The sequence below is a fragment of the Drosophila albomicans genome, chromosome 2R (assembly GCF_009650485.2).
Source record: "Drosophila albomicans strain 15112-1751.03 chromosome 2R, ASM965048v2, whole genome shotgun sequence".
Classification (NCBI taxonomy): Eukaryota; Metazoa; Arthropoda; class Insecta; order Diptera; family Drosophilidae; genus Drosophila; species Drosophila albomicans.
Genome location: NC_047631.2, coordinates 5134167 through 5146499, shown reverse-complemented (window position 1 = coordinate 5146499; position 12333 = coordinate 5134167). Strand labels below are relative to the sequence as shown.

Genomic DNA, 12333 nt, shown 5'->3' with positions numbered 1-12333 from the left:
TAAATAAATACCGTCTACTTGGTTCACATCATTTTTTTTGTTAGAAAATTCGTTCTATAATCGACATTCTGACTGAACCATAATCACAAAGCGCAAGGGCTAATAGCTGAGAAGTGCAATTTTTTTGGTTCTTTGTGTAGTTAGGAGAAATATCCTACTTCATACTCAAGTTATCTTCAATCTCTTAATGTCTTATAAATTGGATATTTAACCATTTAAGCAAATTGAAGAAAAGACGAAAGAGTGGTTAATCGTTAAATTTTTGTTAGTCGATCCGCAAACTAACAGTAAATGATAATTTAAACTCACTAAGAAATGTTTCAACTTAACGGAATTAAAACAATTTTCCAAATTTTGTAAAGCCCAAAATTAATAATGACGCGTTTAGTGGATGTTCTTTACAGATAGCGGAAGTGAGTATCCATAACATTAATATACAATAATGTCAAATTTAATATTTATTTTCTTTTATTTCTAAGTACTCCTACTCACTAGCTTTGCACCTCAGATAATAGCCTTACTGTCGTTTCTGTAATCATTTTCTTTTAAAATCGTCTGGGAGAGTAGTCCTATCTAAAGGATCGGATGCCATCTTGGCCAATTTGGAGTGACGACAAAACAATCCGAAGCTTTGTAATGGACCAGAATGAGGTAATAGAAGGTTGGATTGTTGCATTTAAAAAGTGTCCCTTATGGTTGTATGCTGATTAGTGTGAGACGTGATTCCAACCGTTCTAACCACTATGCACTATCTAAACTCTAAAACAATCTAAAAGAATGTGTATTTACTAATAAAATTGTTAAATTATTAGGATAATGTTACCGGGTATTTTGTCACTTGTTCTCACTTCTAAAGAACAATAAAATCTTAAGTATTTCTTAGATTTTATACTTTTTTAAGCAATTATACCTAAAATTCACATATGGAAGAGAAATTTTACTTCGAAAATCGAAAAGCCCATAGGAATCTTCCCGTATTCTACTTCATAGAGTCGGCATGTTTTCCGCTTGTACTTAGATAGAGTCCAAAAAGAGCTTAAATGGCAAAAAATATTATTCTAGGAGTTTCGTTGCCGCTAATAAGGAAAAGATATACAAAAGATACAACGAAGAAGTAACATACATTCACTTAGTTACCAAATTTGGTATACTAGATGTTTGAAATGAATGGTATATATGTATAAGCTAAAAGTGGGTGTGTTGTATTCCGCATGCCTTTCTTTACGAAAGTGAATTTTTTAAAAGTCGTACTTGAATTTGAATTGCAAAATTTTTGTCGACGATTTCCGAAAAGCGATGTGCCGCTTTTCATTTCTGTTGCTGACCCTTTAAACACCTTCACTGCTACATTCGTTCTGTGCCTGACTATAAAATACCCCCTTTTTAAGCACATGAATAATTAATATTTATTCAACATGATTACCAAAAAATTCACTAAGTTTTTTATCGCAGAAATTAACTCACAACAATAATTATGTGCATAATTTCTAAGTGTATTAGTCGATAATAAATAAATGTTCATAATCCTGTCCCATCAACGTACACTCCCTTTTAATTTCCAGTCTCCCAGGGTATAAAAAAGCTCAATACGCAGAAATTGATACTATGCAAAACTTTAATGAGCAAAGCTTGCATGCCAAGCCATTCAGAGGCGTCGCTTAAAGGGTTATTAAAGTGGATATGAATTTCCCTTGCGATATTGTTTACGTAATGCAAATACAGAAACATTTTTTCTGTATAACACGGCACTACTACTAAAAACTCTGTTGTGTAAAACCTTTAAAAAATAATAATAAAAGTTGCAGGCTGACCCCAAAGTAGCTGCGCCTCTGGCGCTAGTTGACGCCAGAGCTTTCGCGCTGCATATAAAAGTTGTCGATTTCAATCGCCTTCAGTTTGTAGTTTGCGACGAACATTTTTGGCAGGTAGACGGCGAAAGCTTTAGCGCATTGATCATCAGCGACGTGTAGAGCTTTAATGAAATGCAGAAGCTGAGCAGAAACGCTTGGACGCTGTGCAGTAAACACCAAGTTCACTAAGCTTTATAATTTATTGCTCACTCTAATCGCTTCCCAGGTCAACGAACCAGCTTATTCAGAGCCAAAGCCAAATCCAGAGGTATAGCTTGCTTAGCAGCGCTCTCGGAAACACACCAGATACTACAAAAGAGCTGTCGGGACTTCGCGAATGTGGAACTCGCTCCCCATGCAAGGCGTCATGATCGCGAAGAGCTTTACCCGGCGGAGCAGGTGCGACGTCTGGGCGAGATGGGACTGATGTCAGTGGTCATACAAGAGGAGTACGGTGAGCATTAAAGAATAGCCTCACTGGGCAAGCTTACGAGTTCGACCGATGGCAGGTGGTGCTGGACTGGATTACCAGGCCTATGCCATAGGCATGGAGGAAGTGGCTCGAGGCGATGCAGCCGTATCCATTGTGATGGGTGTGAACAATCTGTACTTGGGTGCGGTGCAACAACACGGCACAGAGCAGCAGAAGCAACAGTTCCTCGTTCCCTACACCCAAGGTGAGCACATTGCCTTTTATGCACTGTCTGAGCCAGGCAACGGATCCGATGCAGGTGCCGCTAGCTCAACGGCCAAATTGAGTGACGATGGTGCATATCTGTTAAATGGCACCAAAGCATGGATATCAAATTCGAAAGAGGCAAGTGGTGGCCTCATTTTTGCAACTATTGATAAATCGCTGAAGCATAAAGGAATCACAGCATTTCTAACTGACAAAAACGTTTCCGGGCTTGCCATATCCAAAAAGGAGAGCAAGATGGGTATGCGTGCAACATCCACGTGTCAGCTCACGCTTGATGATGTCGCTGTGCCGCAGTCCCAAGTGCTTGGTGCTCCTGGCAGCGGCTTTAAAATCGCCATGGAATCCCTGGACTGCGGACGCATTGGCATTGCTGCACAGGCTACGGGTATTGCTCAAGCTGCCCTTGAATTGGCCACCGACTATTCCGAGAAACGTGTTGCCTTCGGGCAACGTTTGTCTCGCCTGCAAATGATCCAGCAGAAGATTGCTGATATGGCATTGCGGGTGGAGACTGCTCGATTGTTGACTTGGCGAGCTGCTTGGCTGAAAGATAACGGAATGGTAATTACTAAGGAGGCGGCAATGGCAAAGTTACACGCTTCCGAAACAGCCACGTTCTGTGCCCATCAGTGCATCCAAATATTGGGTGGCATGGGTTATACGACGGATCTTCCGGCTGAGCTTTACTATCGAAATGCCCGCGTAACGGAAATTTACGAGGGAACTTCTGAAATACAGAGGATAGTGATTGCCAACTGCGTTTTGAATAGCATTTCCAATTAGTCAACAAACATGTTGTTGCCGAAATAATTTATACACAATTTTGAATATTAGAATAATTTTGCGTATCCACTAAAGATACAAATGTTAAATCAGCTTTATTTTGTTCAACAGCTGTTTTGCGATGTGCCCGTCATTTCAAAATATACCAAAATACCGTTCGTATGGTATATTTTTTAAATGAGAATAAACATACGTGCAATTTTAAACATGTTGTGTTTGCTTATGAAATTTTCGTTATTGCGTTGAGTGTTCTTCAGAATTCCATTAAACATATTAATTGGCAATTGTAAAACAATTCTTCTGCCTCGTAAATACTATTAATGTATTATATTTTGTGCGCTGCTGGTATTTAAATACCAAATACGATTAATCGGTTTGCCACCACAGCAAACGGACTAACAGTAACAGTAAACTGTTAAGTGGATATACATATGTATGTTAATTCAAGCCGCAAACAGATGATGACAACTATAAGAATTTGTAAAAAATAAATATGAGTGTCGATTTACTGCAACTAAATGTGGACGCGCTCTTCGAGCAGCACAGCGTGCTCGAAATCGACACAGTGCAAAAGAAGATCCAAACTGTTGTCGAGAACAAGCGAGAGGAGTTGCGTACCATGGTCGGGTAAGTTGCACGTCAATGATGTGGCACATTGAGACTTCGAGGCCAACACGACAACTAACAATTGAATTTCTAGAGAACGCTATCGGGATCTTCTGAAGGCAGCTGATACAATAGCCGCCATGCAGTCCTCGGCCGGCACACTAATTGAACAGGTGCACTGCGTTCAAACCAACTGCCAAAGTCTCAACGAGCAGCAGCTACTGGGTTTCAAAACTGTGGCAGCAACTCCGATATCCGCATCGTCAACTGAGGTGCTGCAGCAGCGAAGTGCCAGTAAGCAGTTAAACAACTACTACAGCACCATGGTGCAGATCAAGCTGCTGAGCAGCTTGCCCGAGTTGATTTGGACACACCTCGACAACGAGGAGTTCTACGCAGCCACTGAACTGTTCTTGTTCAGTCGTCACATCAGCACTGGACTGCAGTTGGATGCGAAAAACGAGTTAATGCAACAGCTGCCTGTGGCACGCAAGCAATGGGAGATTCTGCGACCCTTTCACGTGACCATCAAGCAGACTGTGATTGCTGTGCTCGAACGGGAGAATCTCACTGCCGAGATGGCAGTGGATTGCATGCAGAGTCTTCTGCTGCTGGACAAATGTGAATTGGGCCAAGTACTGCAGACCTTTCTCAACCTGCGTGCCACAGCATTTGTTAACTCACTGCACAGTGAGGACAAGCCTAGGCGTGTCAAGGAGCGTATTTTGGCAAGCTTGAATATACTCAATGGTACCATCGAATTGCTGGACAAGTGTCTACTCGGTAAGCACAATCGGAACTCAATTTGGAGTACTTTTTAAAATCCTTCTGCTCCACAGCCAATGGTTTGCTCTTCACACGCTTGGCAGAGTGTGCGGCGACTATTGCGCCACCTTCCATCACACGCATGGACAGCAGTGAGCGGCAATTGGCTCCTCTGTTGCCTGACATCATATCCGGTTATAGGCCACAATTCGAGATACCGCAACTGTTGCCCGAGCAGCTGGGCGAAGCATTGCGCCAGTGGATGGCCAAGATTGATGGTTTGGCCGCCCAGCAGTTGCAGGAAATCTTTGCGCTGGTCAGCAACATGCAGACTATACAAGACATTAAGTTGGCAGCCAGCGAAACATCCAGAAGAAGCTACGCTGACTTGGAGCAGCAACTGAAGTTGCCACAGGCACAATTGGACTTCTATAGAATCAAATACATGCCGTTGATCAATGCTCGAGTGCGCGAGATTGTGCGCAGCAGTTGGGCAAGCGCCATGCAGCAGACTTATGAGCAAGTGGTCAGCTTGGTGAACTCAAGTAATGCATCAGCAGCACAGCAAATATGGCGCGAACAAAATGATGATTTACCACTGAGTTTGGCAGCTGCGCTGAGTGATCAACCCAAACGTCTAGCGAATCGCACCAAAGGCTATGATCGGGCAACCATTGAACTCTGCTCCCAGTTTGATTCGCAACTAGGTGGGATTGTGCAGGAACTGAATGTATTGCTACAGGAACAGACATCGCGGGCCGAGGACAAACTGACTCTCATCAATTTCCTGCGTGAAACGGCGCAGCAGCAAATCACCGACTATTTGAGTAAACTCAAAATGTTGCAGCTGCAGGAACGCCAAGCGCTGTTGCAAGCATTACGCATTACGCTGGCTTTGGTCGAGCTGTGTCCCAACCTTAAGCTGTGCTTCTGCCAACCCGCCAGTTGGCGTCAATGGGCTGGCAATCTAACAGCAGCTGGCATAGAGCATTGGCAACGAATTTGTTTGATGATCGAAGAGGAAGTGTTTAAGATGTGGCAGCTCATCGTGGACGACGTGCTCTCCTCTCTCAGTTGTGCTGAAAAGCTGCCGCGAACAATTACACACGATGTTGTTTTGCGTGATTTTCCGGTAAGTCTGCAGCCTTTAAAGAATACGTAAATATCTACAGAAACCTTTATTTTAGCTCTGGCAGACGCAGACTATCGAGCAGCGCGATGAGGAGCACGATCAGAATGTGCAGTCAACTATTCGCATTCCCAATCAACCACGTCTCTCATTACAAACGTATTTGCACCAGTTGATCGAAGCTCTCAACATCGCAGTGCCCCAGACATTGCCTTCCAAGGTGCTGCAGGCCTTTAACAACAAGCTGCTGACACAACTCTTAAGCCACTATGAGGAACTGGCTGCCTCAGAGTGTACCAAGAATAGTCAAAATATAGCCTTGCAGCTGTACTTTGATCTGAAGTTTCTGGAGCGCGTCTTTGGCGTTAGTCGCGAGGAGCGTTCGCTATACGAGCATTTTCACACTCTTCAACGCACACTGCGTGATTGCATCGATCCGTTTGACTTTGAATTGTTTGCCGAACACCTTACTATCCACGTCACAAATTCGTCGGCACGATTGCATGGCGAGTTGGGAGTCCTCACACCGCCTCTGGCAAATGCGCAAGGAGCAATTAATGTTGGTACTCTGTCACATGAAGCTGATCCGAATGTGCTCTGCCTGAGTTCTACGGGATCTACATCGCTTTGGTTTCCATTATTGCCAATTGTTATGCCTCAGGCGGCAACAGGAGCTGCTCATGTGGAACGAAAAAGCCTTGCACTTGAGGCGGACAAGGTGAGTCAACAAATTCCTTGTAGATTCCTTAATATAAAAAACTCGAAAGGTATTTATTGCTATGATCGAAAGAGGATGTTTAGAAGTAAATTAAACTACTCTTTTTTTCTATAATTTTATAAATTATACAACACATATTTCTTTTATAGGATCTCTTTGAATTATAGTTTGAAATAGTCTCTTCCTTTGCATATTTTTGGTAGGAAAGTTATTTGAATATTTAACTTTTGCTTCTATTTATTTATATATTTATTGCATGCTCGTTATTGTTAATACCAATTATTTAATAAGCATGAAAGAATAAAAAAAGTGAATACTAAATATTAATAGTTACTTTGATAAAGCAGTAGATGAACTGCTTGCTATGCACTGCTTTCTGCAATTCGATTAAAGAAGTACTAGCTAAGACACGAACCATTTGCAATGCCACTATAAATCTTCAAAGTCGACTTCATTTAGTCATATAAAAATGTATTAAGAATTTTTGTCATAACAACATTCTTAACATACGTAAAAACTTTTTTCATTAAATTTAATTTGATGATGTTTTAAAGAAAAGTCTCTTTTGAGGTGATCCTATCTTAATCAAGAAAGTCCTCTTGTTTTTAATTATTATTTTATTGGCAAATAAAGAATTGAAAAAGAACATATTGTCACATAAATTCGCGAAAGAAATATAAATACGTCGAAATTCAATTAAATTCAATAACAATCTCTTAATAAATGCATTAAAATAAATTGTTGTTTTTAATTCTTTTTATGAGAACTAAAAACCACATTAAAAACAAAAGTTAAAAACGAACTTCTAATATTGACTAATATACACCCAATAATTGATAGGCTATCTCCAAATACAGCAATCTATTAATTTTTATGAATCTTTTTAATGAAAGTGCTTGAAGTGACTTGCATCTAAAACTGCTTTTAATTACAAGAGTTTGAATTTGCTCGTTGGCAATAAATAAACCAAATTGGTTAAAAATAAATTCTAATTAGATGCTGTGGCAATTTCCAGTGTGCAACAGAAAAGTCGTCGACCAGCCGCAAGCGAATCTGAAACCTAAACTTTCAACTGGACGAAAGTAAGAGCACTTCTCATTCCAAGAGTGTGCGAGTGTGTATGTGCTCCGGGGTGTGTGTGTGTGGTCATCATGAATGCCTCAAATGCTAATTAATGAATTGGCCATTATTGAAATGAAATCGCAAAGCAAATGTTAATTTATTGCCACTGACTTTGTCGGTTATTTGATCGCAGTTAGCCGCATGTTTTGGCAATTAGTTGCGATTTGCTGTGAGGTTATAAATCGAACTCTAATTATGCCAATACCCGCTGTTGTTATTGTTATTTTGTTTCATTCTGTTGTGCTGCTCATAAATCTCGCTGCGTCTGCAAATTAATAGATTAATCACTAAAATTACCAGTTAATTAATAACACATATATCTCTTCTTCCCTAAACAGCCGACAACAACAACAACAGCAACAACTCCAACGCGTAAGCCGACAACACGCAAAAATGATGGCAGCAAATCGAAGTCGAGTGCCGCTTCATTCTTTGGCATGTCCCAGGAGTGGTTTCGATAGAGCATCCCGCCAAAGCAGATGAGCCTAATAAAGTGGCCAGTGAAGTAGGAAAAACTCGCTCCCACGCTCAGTCAGCCGGAAGAGCAGGGAGCAGCCTCATGTGTAATCAGATGTGTAATGGCAACAGCCAACGGGGAATTGTGCTAAAAATTCAATTTGCTAGTGTGCGTGTGTGAGTGCATATTAATATAAATAACATGCATTCAAAATGCTTCATTTAAATTTAAAAAAGTAACTTTCTCTACTATGTACACAAAAGTATCGACTTATCAAGACCACTTTCGTTGTGGTTTCCCAGAAACAAATGCAACATTCATTGCAACACACCAAAATGCATAAATGCATAAATAATACTTAAAAATCATGTTATTTAATATATCTTTTCGACTTAGGATATATGTATAGTTGCAAATATATATTTATTCTTAAAATTGTAATTTAATGCGCTTTGATGTCGTCTGTTCGCTATTTTTTTCCTCCTTTTTTACCACCACCGCCTCCACCTCCCGCAGCTGCCTTTTGCTCCTGTCCTTTCTTTGCTCCACCTTTGTCAGCAACTGCTTTGTTTTTGCCACCGCCACCGCCTCCACCACCTGAGCCGCTGGCGTTGCTACCTTTTTTCTGTTGACAGAGAGCGCAAAAAGGATTACAATTCAGTGAAAGAGTAAATAATGAGAAACGCTTATTAAGAATAAGGACAAGTAATATTTATAACTAACTCGAGTATAACAAATGGAAAAAGTCCATACTAAAGGCTCGGAGTGAAGGAGTTTTCTATATAACTAACTCTCTATACTCTATATTTTGTTTGATGTTACTTTTAATAATAGTTGTTCATGCCAAGATACTTTCTTATTTATATCATGCTGTCAGTTTTAACGAGAATTTCAATCTGTCGGAATCTAAGCAATTTCAATCTGAACAATTAATGTACAATAATTATTGTCGTATTTAACAAGTGGGACATAAATTACATTTATTGTTACAGTCAATCACTTTCGTTATTATGTTGTTTAACTTTCGATTAATGTTAAGTGATATTGTGAAATTATTCAATGATAGAAATAGCCTTTGCTTGTGTTTGGGCATTTGTGTGCTATATTATAAAGTGCTTCAAAATTTATAATGGCAATTTTAGACTCACAATTAAAACGCGAGTTGCATAACACAAATATTGCTTACATTGCCGCCCCCACCGCCTCCGCCAGCAGAACCTCCACCGCCACCTCCTCCACCACCTCCTCCGCCGCCTTTGTTTTTGCCCATTTTATCAACTTCTTTTGTAGTAAATTATTTAATTCGTTTGACTACTTGTTGGCGAACAACTTTGGCCGCAAGCAAATTGCAACTAATAAACGCTGACTGCAAAACAAAATGCATAAATAATTTCACAAGCCAGAGCAAAGCGTAATAAACCATAGAACCAAAACAAAATTCACGAAACAATACGAAAGCACCAGAGAATGGCGAATCATCGAAAGGCCGTTGGCCAATGGACGGGGTGGGAGGTGAAAGAATGAGACGCGTCTAGACCTCGGCCGGACGCCAAAGCAGCCACAATGGCCATGGCTAACAGCTCTCTTAACTGATTTAGCTATCGACCCCTTTTCTCCCTGCTCACCCCGCCTGTTCTCAACCTCTGGGCTCTCTCTTTGTCGATGCATTGTGTGCTCTTGCCGGGCATTGGATTATTCTGTAATGTTTTGTATTTGGTATTTTGGTTTTTGGCATTTCCCTGTTTTCTATCCCTTTCTTTCGATGGCAATGGCATTGACAATGAAAAATTCTTCTGGTTTTGTGCTCACCTTCGTCGCGTAATGAAAATGAAAACCAAATGCAGCGAAGGCAAGTGTTGGATAGAAGAAAGCAATACAAACCGCCAGAGAATATAATATAATTCACGCATGTATTTTAATGACGTGCGTATACGTAATATTGAATTTAAAGTGCATTTCTTGTTAATTGGGTCCGCTGTGCGATTAACAAATGCTGCAATGTTAAAATCTAAAGTTTATAGTTTCTACAATTAGTGTAAAGCATACTTAGGTTACACTGCAACCTAAATTACTGTGCGTAATTTTATAAATTCGATAATGGATGAAATGAATGAATACCATATGGTAAAAGGGTATTATAACTTTGTGTTGACAGGAAATCGCAGAAGGAATATATTCGTCAACAGCTGAAACGATTATTATGCTTCTATAATTAGAAAATAGACCAAATTGAAAAAGTGGAAATCACGAAAATCGAAAAGCGAGACGATACTGTAGTATGAAGACAATGATGAAGTTAGCTCTTAGTGATTAGACGATATTCAAATCCATATCAATTGTGTTTTCCATTGGATATTTCTTTACGACATTATACAAAAAAATACGATGAATGTGAAGATTTTTTTTTTCGGTCGTGGTTTACCATTTTCAAGAATTGCCCATATGGCATAATTTTAATACAGTACAATATCAATATACCAAATGTAGTCTACGGTATATTTTAGTATTGTTGCGGTATATTAATTTGCTATATTATAAGAATAATACCGCATTGTTTTGCCTTTATTTGGATCCGGTATGAAATTTAAGCAACTTTAAATTTATTTTCTATATTTAATGTTGAAACATGTTACGTATACGCTTCGTTTCTGTACCAAATAAATACGGCATCCTTGTTGAATATTTTCCCTGAATAAACTGACAAATTTTGCTCGTTCGTATGTAGAAGTCATTCAATTAAATTTACATGACAACTTTTTGCCAGGAGACGAGCAGTTTTATAAATTTTCCACGTGCATGAGTTTCAACGAATTATGTATTTAGATGAGTTATCAAGTTATCAAGTTTCTCTGGCTTTGACGCCTGTGCACTGGTATCTGAATGAGCATAGTAAACTTAATGCATACCTAATGAATGGGGGCACAGCTGCTGACCACTCTGTGGCCTTTCTCAGTCCTGTCAGCTTTGAGGGTCAGCTCAGCTAATTAAATGTGATATTTTATTCGGTCAACTCTAAGTGAAATCGATATGAAGAATGTAGAGAAAATTGTGCCATCTAATGGCTGGCGTATTTACCTCAAGTACACTCAATGTCCTGACCAAAAGAGAATTTTATTTCTCTTAGCCCAGGTGAGTTGAGTGCTCGACTCGAGATTTGAGACTGCAGACTAGAGACTGGACTTGAATCGTAGTTTGTTAATTCAACAAGTTGAAATCTGTTCATAGCACATAAGCAATGAACATAAAAACAAATTAGAAGTGAAAAGTATAAAATAAGCTCATAAAATTACACACATGCAACATGTTAAGGTAAGGGGATAAGGAAAAAGGAAAAGAATAAAAGGGCATCTAAAGCGAATGGAAACTGGGCTACAAAGTCGCATTCCTCGACCATTTGCAGCAGGTGCAGCAATACTTGCAGCCAAAAGATAAACGCCATCAAGACCAATCTCACTCCTCCAACTTTAATGCACACATACAAACATAAAGAGCAAAGACAGACAGATAGACACTGAGAAAAGGAGAAGAGGAATGAACTGAGGGCGTAGTTTCGAGCTGAACTGAACTGCGAACTGAGTTGCGTTGAGTCGAGTCGAGTCGAGCTGAGCTGGGCTGAGTGAGTGCAGCACTGGGCACAGGAAAAGAGCGGAACTTTAATTAAGTTTTGGTTCTCCCAGTTGACTGACATCTTGAATTACAAATGAAAAACTTGTGTGCAGCTACAGTAAAAGTTAAAAAGAAAACCCAAAAAAAGGAAAAACGAAAGCTAAAAGCTGGCACCATAATAACACACCAGCTATAAAGGTGGGACAGCTGAAAGCAGCGGACAAGAATGCGAATAACTTGCATTTGGACAGACAGACAGACAGAGGGACAAACAGACAATCACAACGACAGACAGACGGATAGCAAGCCGGACTGATGGACAGACAGACAGAAAGAGCTGCGTTCAAAACCTAAGCACACCAAAATACATAGTAGCTAAGGCTAGTTAGCTATTATAAGAGCAACTGACACAGACTCAAAAGGAAGCCGAGTACACTGCGACAAAATCACTGCAGCTACACGTTACTGCCTCAAAAGGAATAAAACGAGAAAGAAATTGTTAAAAGGAAGCCCCGAATCGAACAACGGTCAGTAACAACAGGCATCCAACTAAATAGAAAATGTAATATTCATGCCATTAGGAAATGGTTGAATTTG

General features: G+C 39.9%; 3 protein-coding genes and 1 long non-coding RNA gene across 4 annotated transcripts; 3 read left to right on the top strand and 1 right to left on the bottom strand.

Moving 5' to 3' along the window:
• The first annotated feature begins 16 nt into the window (after positions 1-16).
• Positions 17-632, top strand: LOC127566218 (uncharacterized). Its single transcript, XR_007955500.1, has 3 exons — positions 17-264; positions 389-413; positions 480-632. It is a non-coding gene; the product is annotated as an uncharacterized LOC127566218 (long non-coding RNA).
• A 1257-nt stretch (positions 633-1889) lies between these two features.
• LOC117576116 (short-chain specific acyl-CoA dehydrogenase, mitochondrial) lies at positions 1890-3376 on the top strand. Its single transcript, XM_034260674.2, has 3 exons — positions 1890-2019; positions 2077-2304; positions 2360-3376. The coding sequence occupies exons 1-3, from the start codon at positions 1983-1985 to the stop codon at positions 3331-3333; spliced, it is 1239 nt and encodes a 412-aa protein (XP_034116565.1). The 5' UTR covers positions 1890-1982; the 3' UTR covers positions 3334-3376.
• A 388-nt stretch (positions 3377-3764) lies between these two features.
• Positions 3765-8750, top strand: LOC117574847 (conserved oligomeric Golgi complex subunit 1). Its single transcript, XM_034258844.2, has 5 exons — positions 3765-3960; positions 4034-4722; positions 4779-5836; positions 5892-6551; positions 8012-8750. Exons 1-5 carry the CDS (start codon positions 3827-3829, stop codon positions 8132-8134), a joined length of 2664 nt encoding a protein of 887 aa, XP_034114735.2. The 5' UTR covers positions 3765-3826; the 3' UTR covers positions 8135-8750.
• LOC117574848 (uncharacterized) lies at positions 8486-9505 on the bottom strand. The gene is made up of 2 exons (XM_034258847.2): positions 9317-9505; positions 8486-8755 (listed from the first exon to the last, which is right to left on the bottom strand). Exons 1-2 carry the CDS (start codon positions 9398-9400, stop codon positions 8600-8602), a joined length of 240 nt encoding a protein of 79 aa, XP_034114738.1. The 5' UTR covers positions 9401-9505; the 3' UTR covers positions 8486-8599.
• Positions 9506-12333: the final 2828 nt, after the last annotated feature.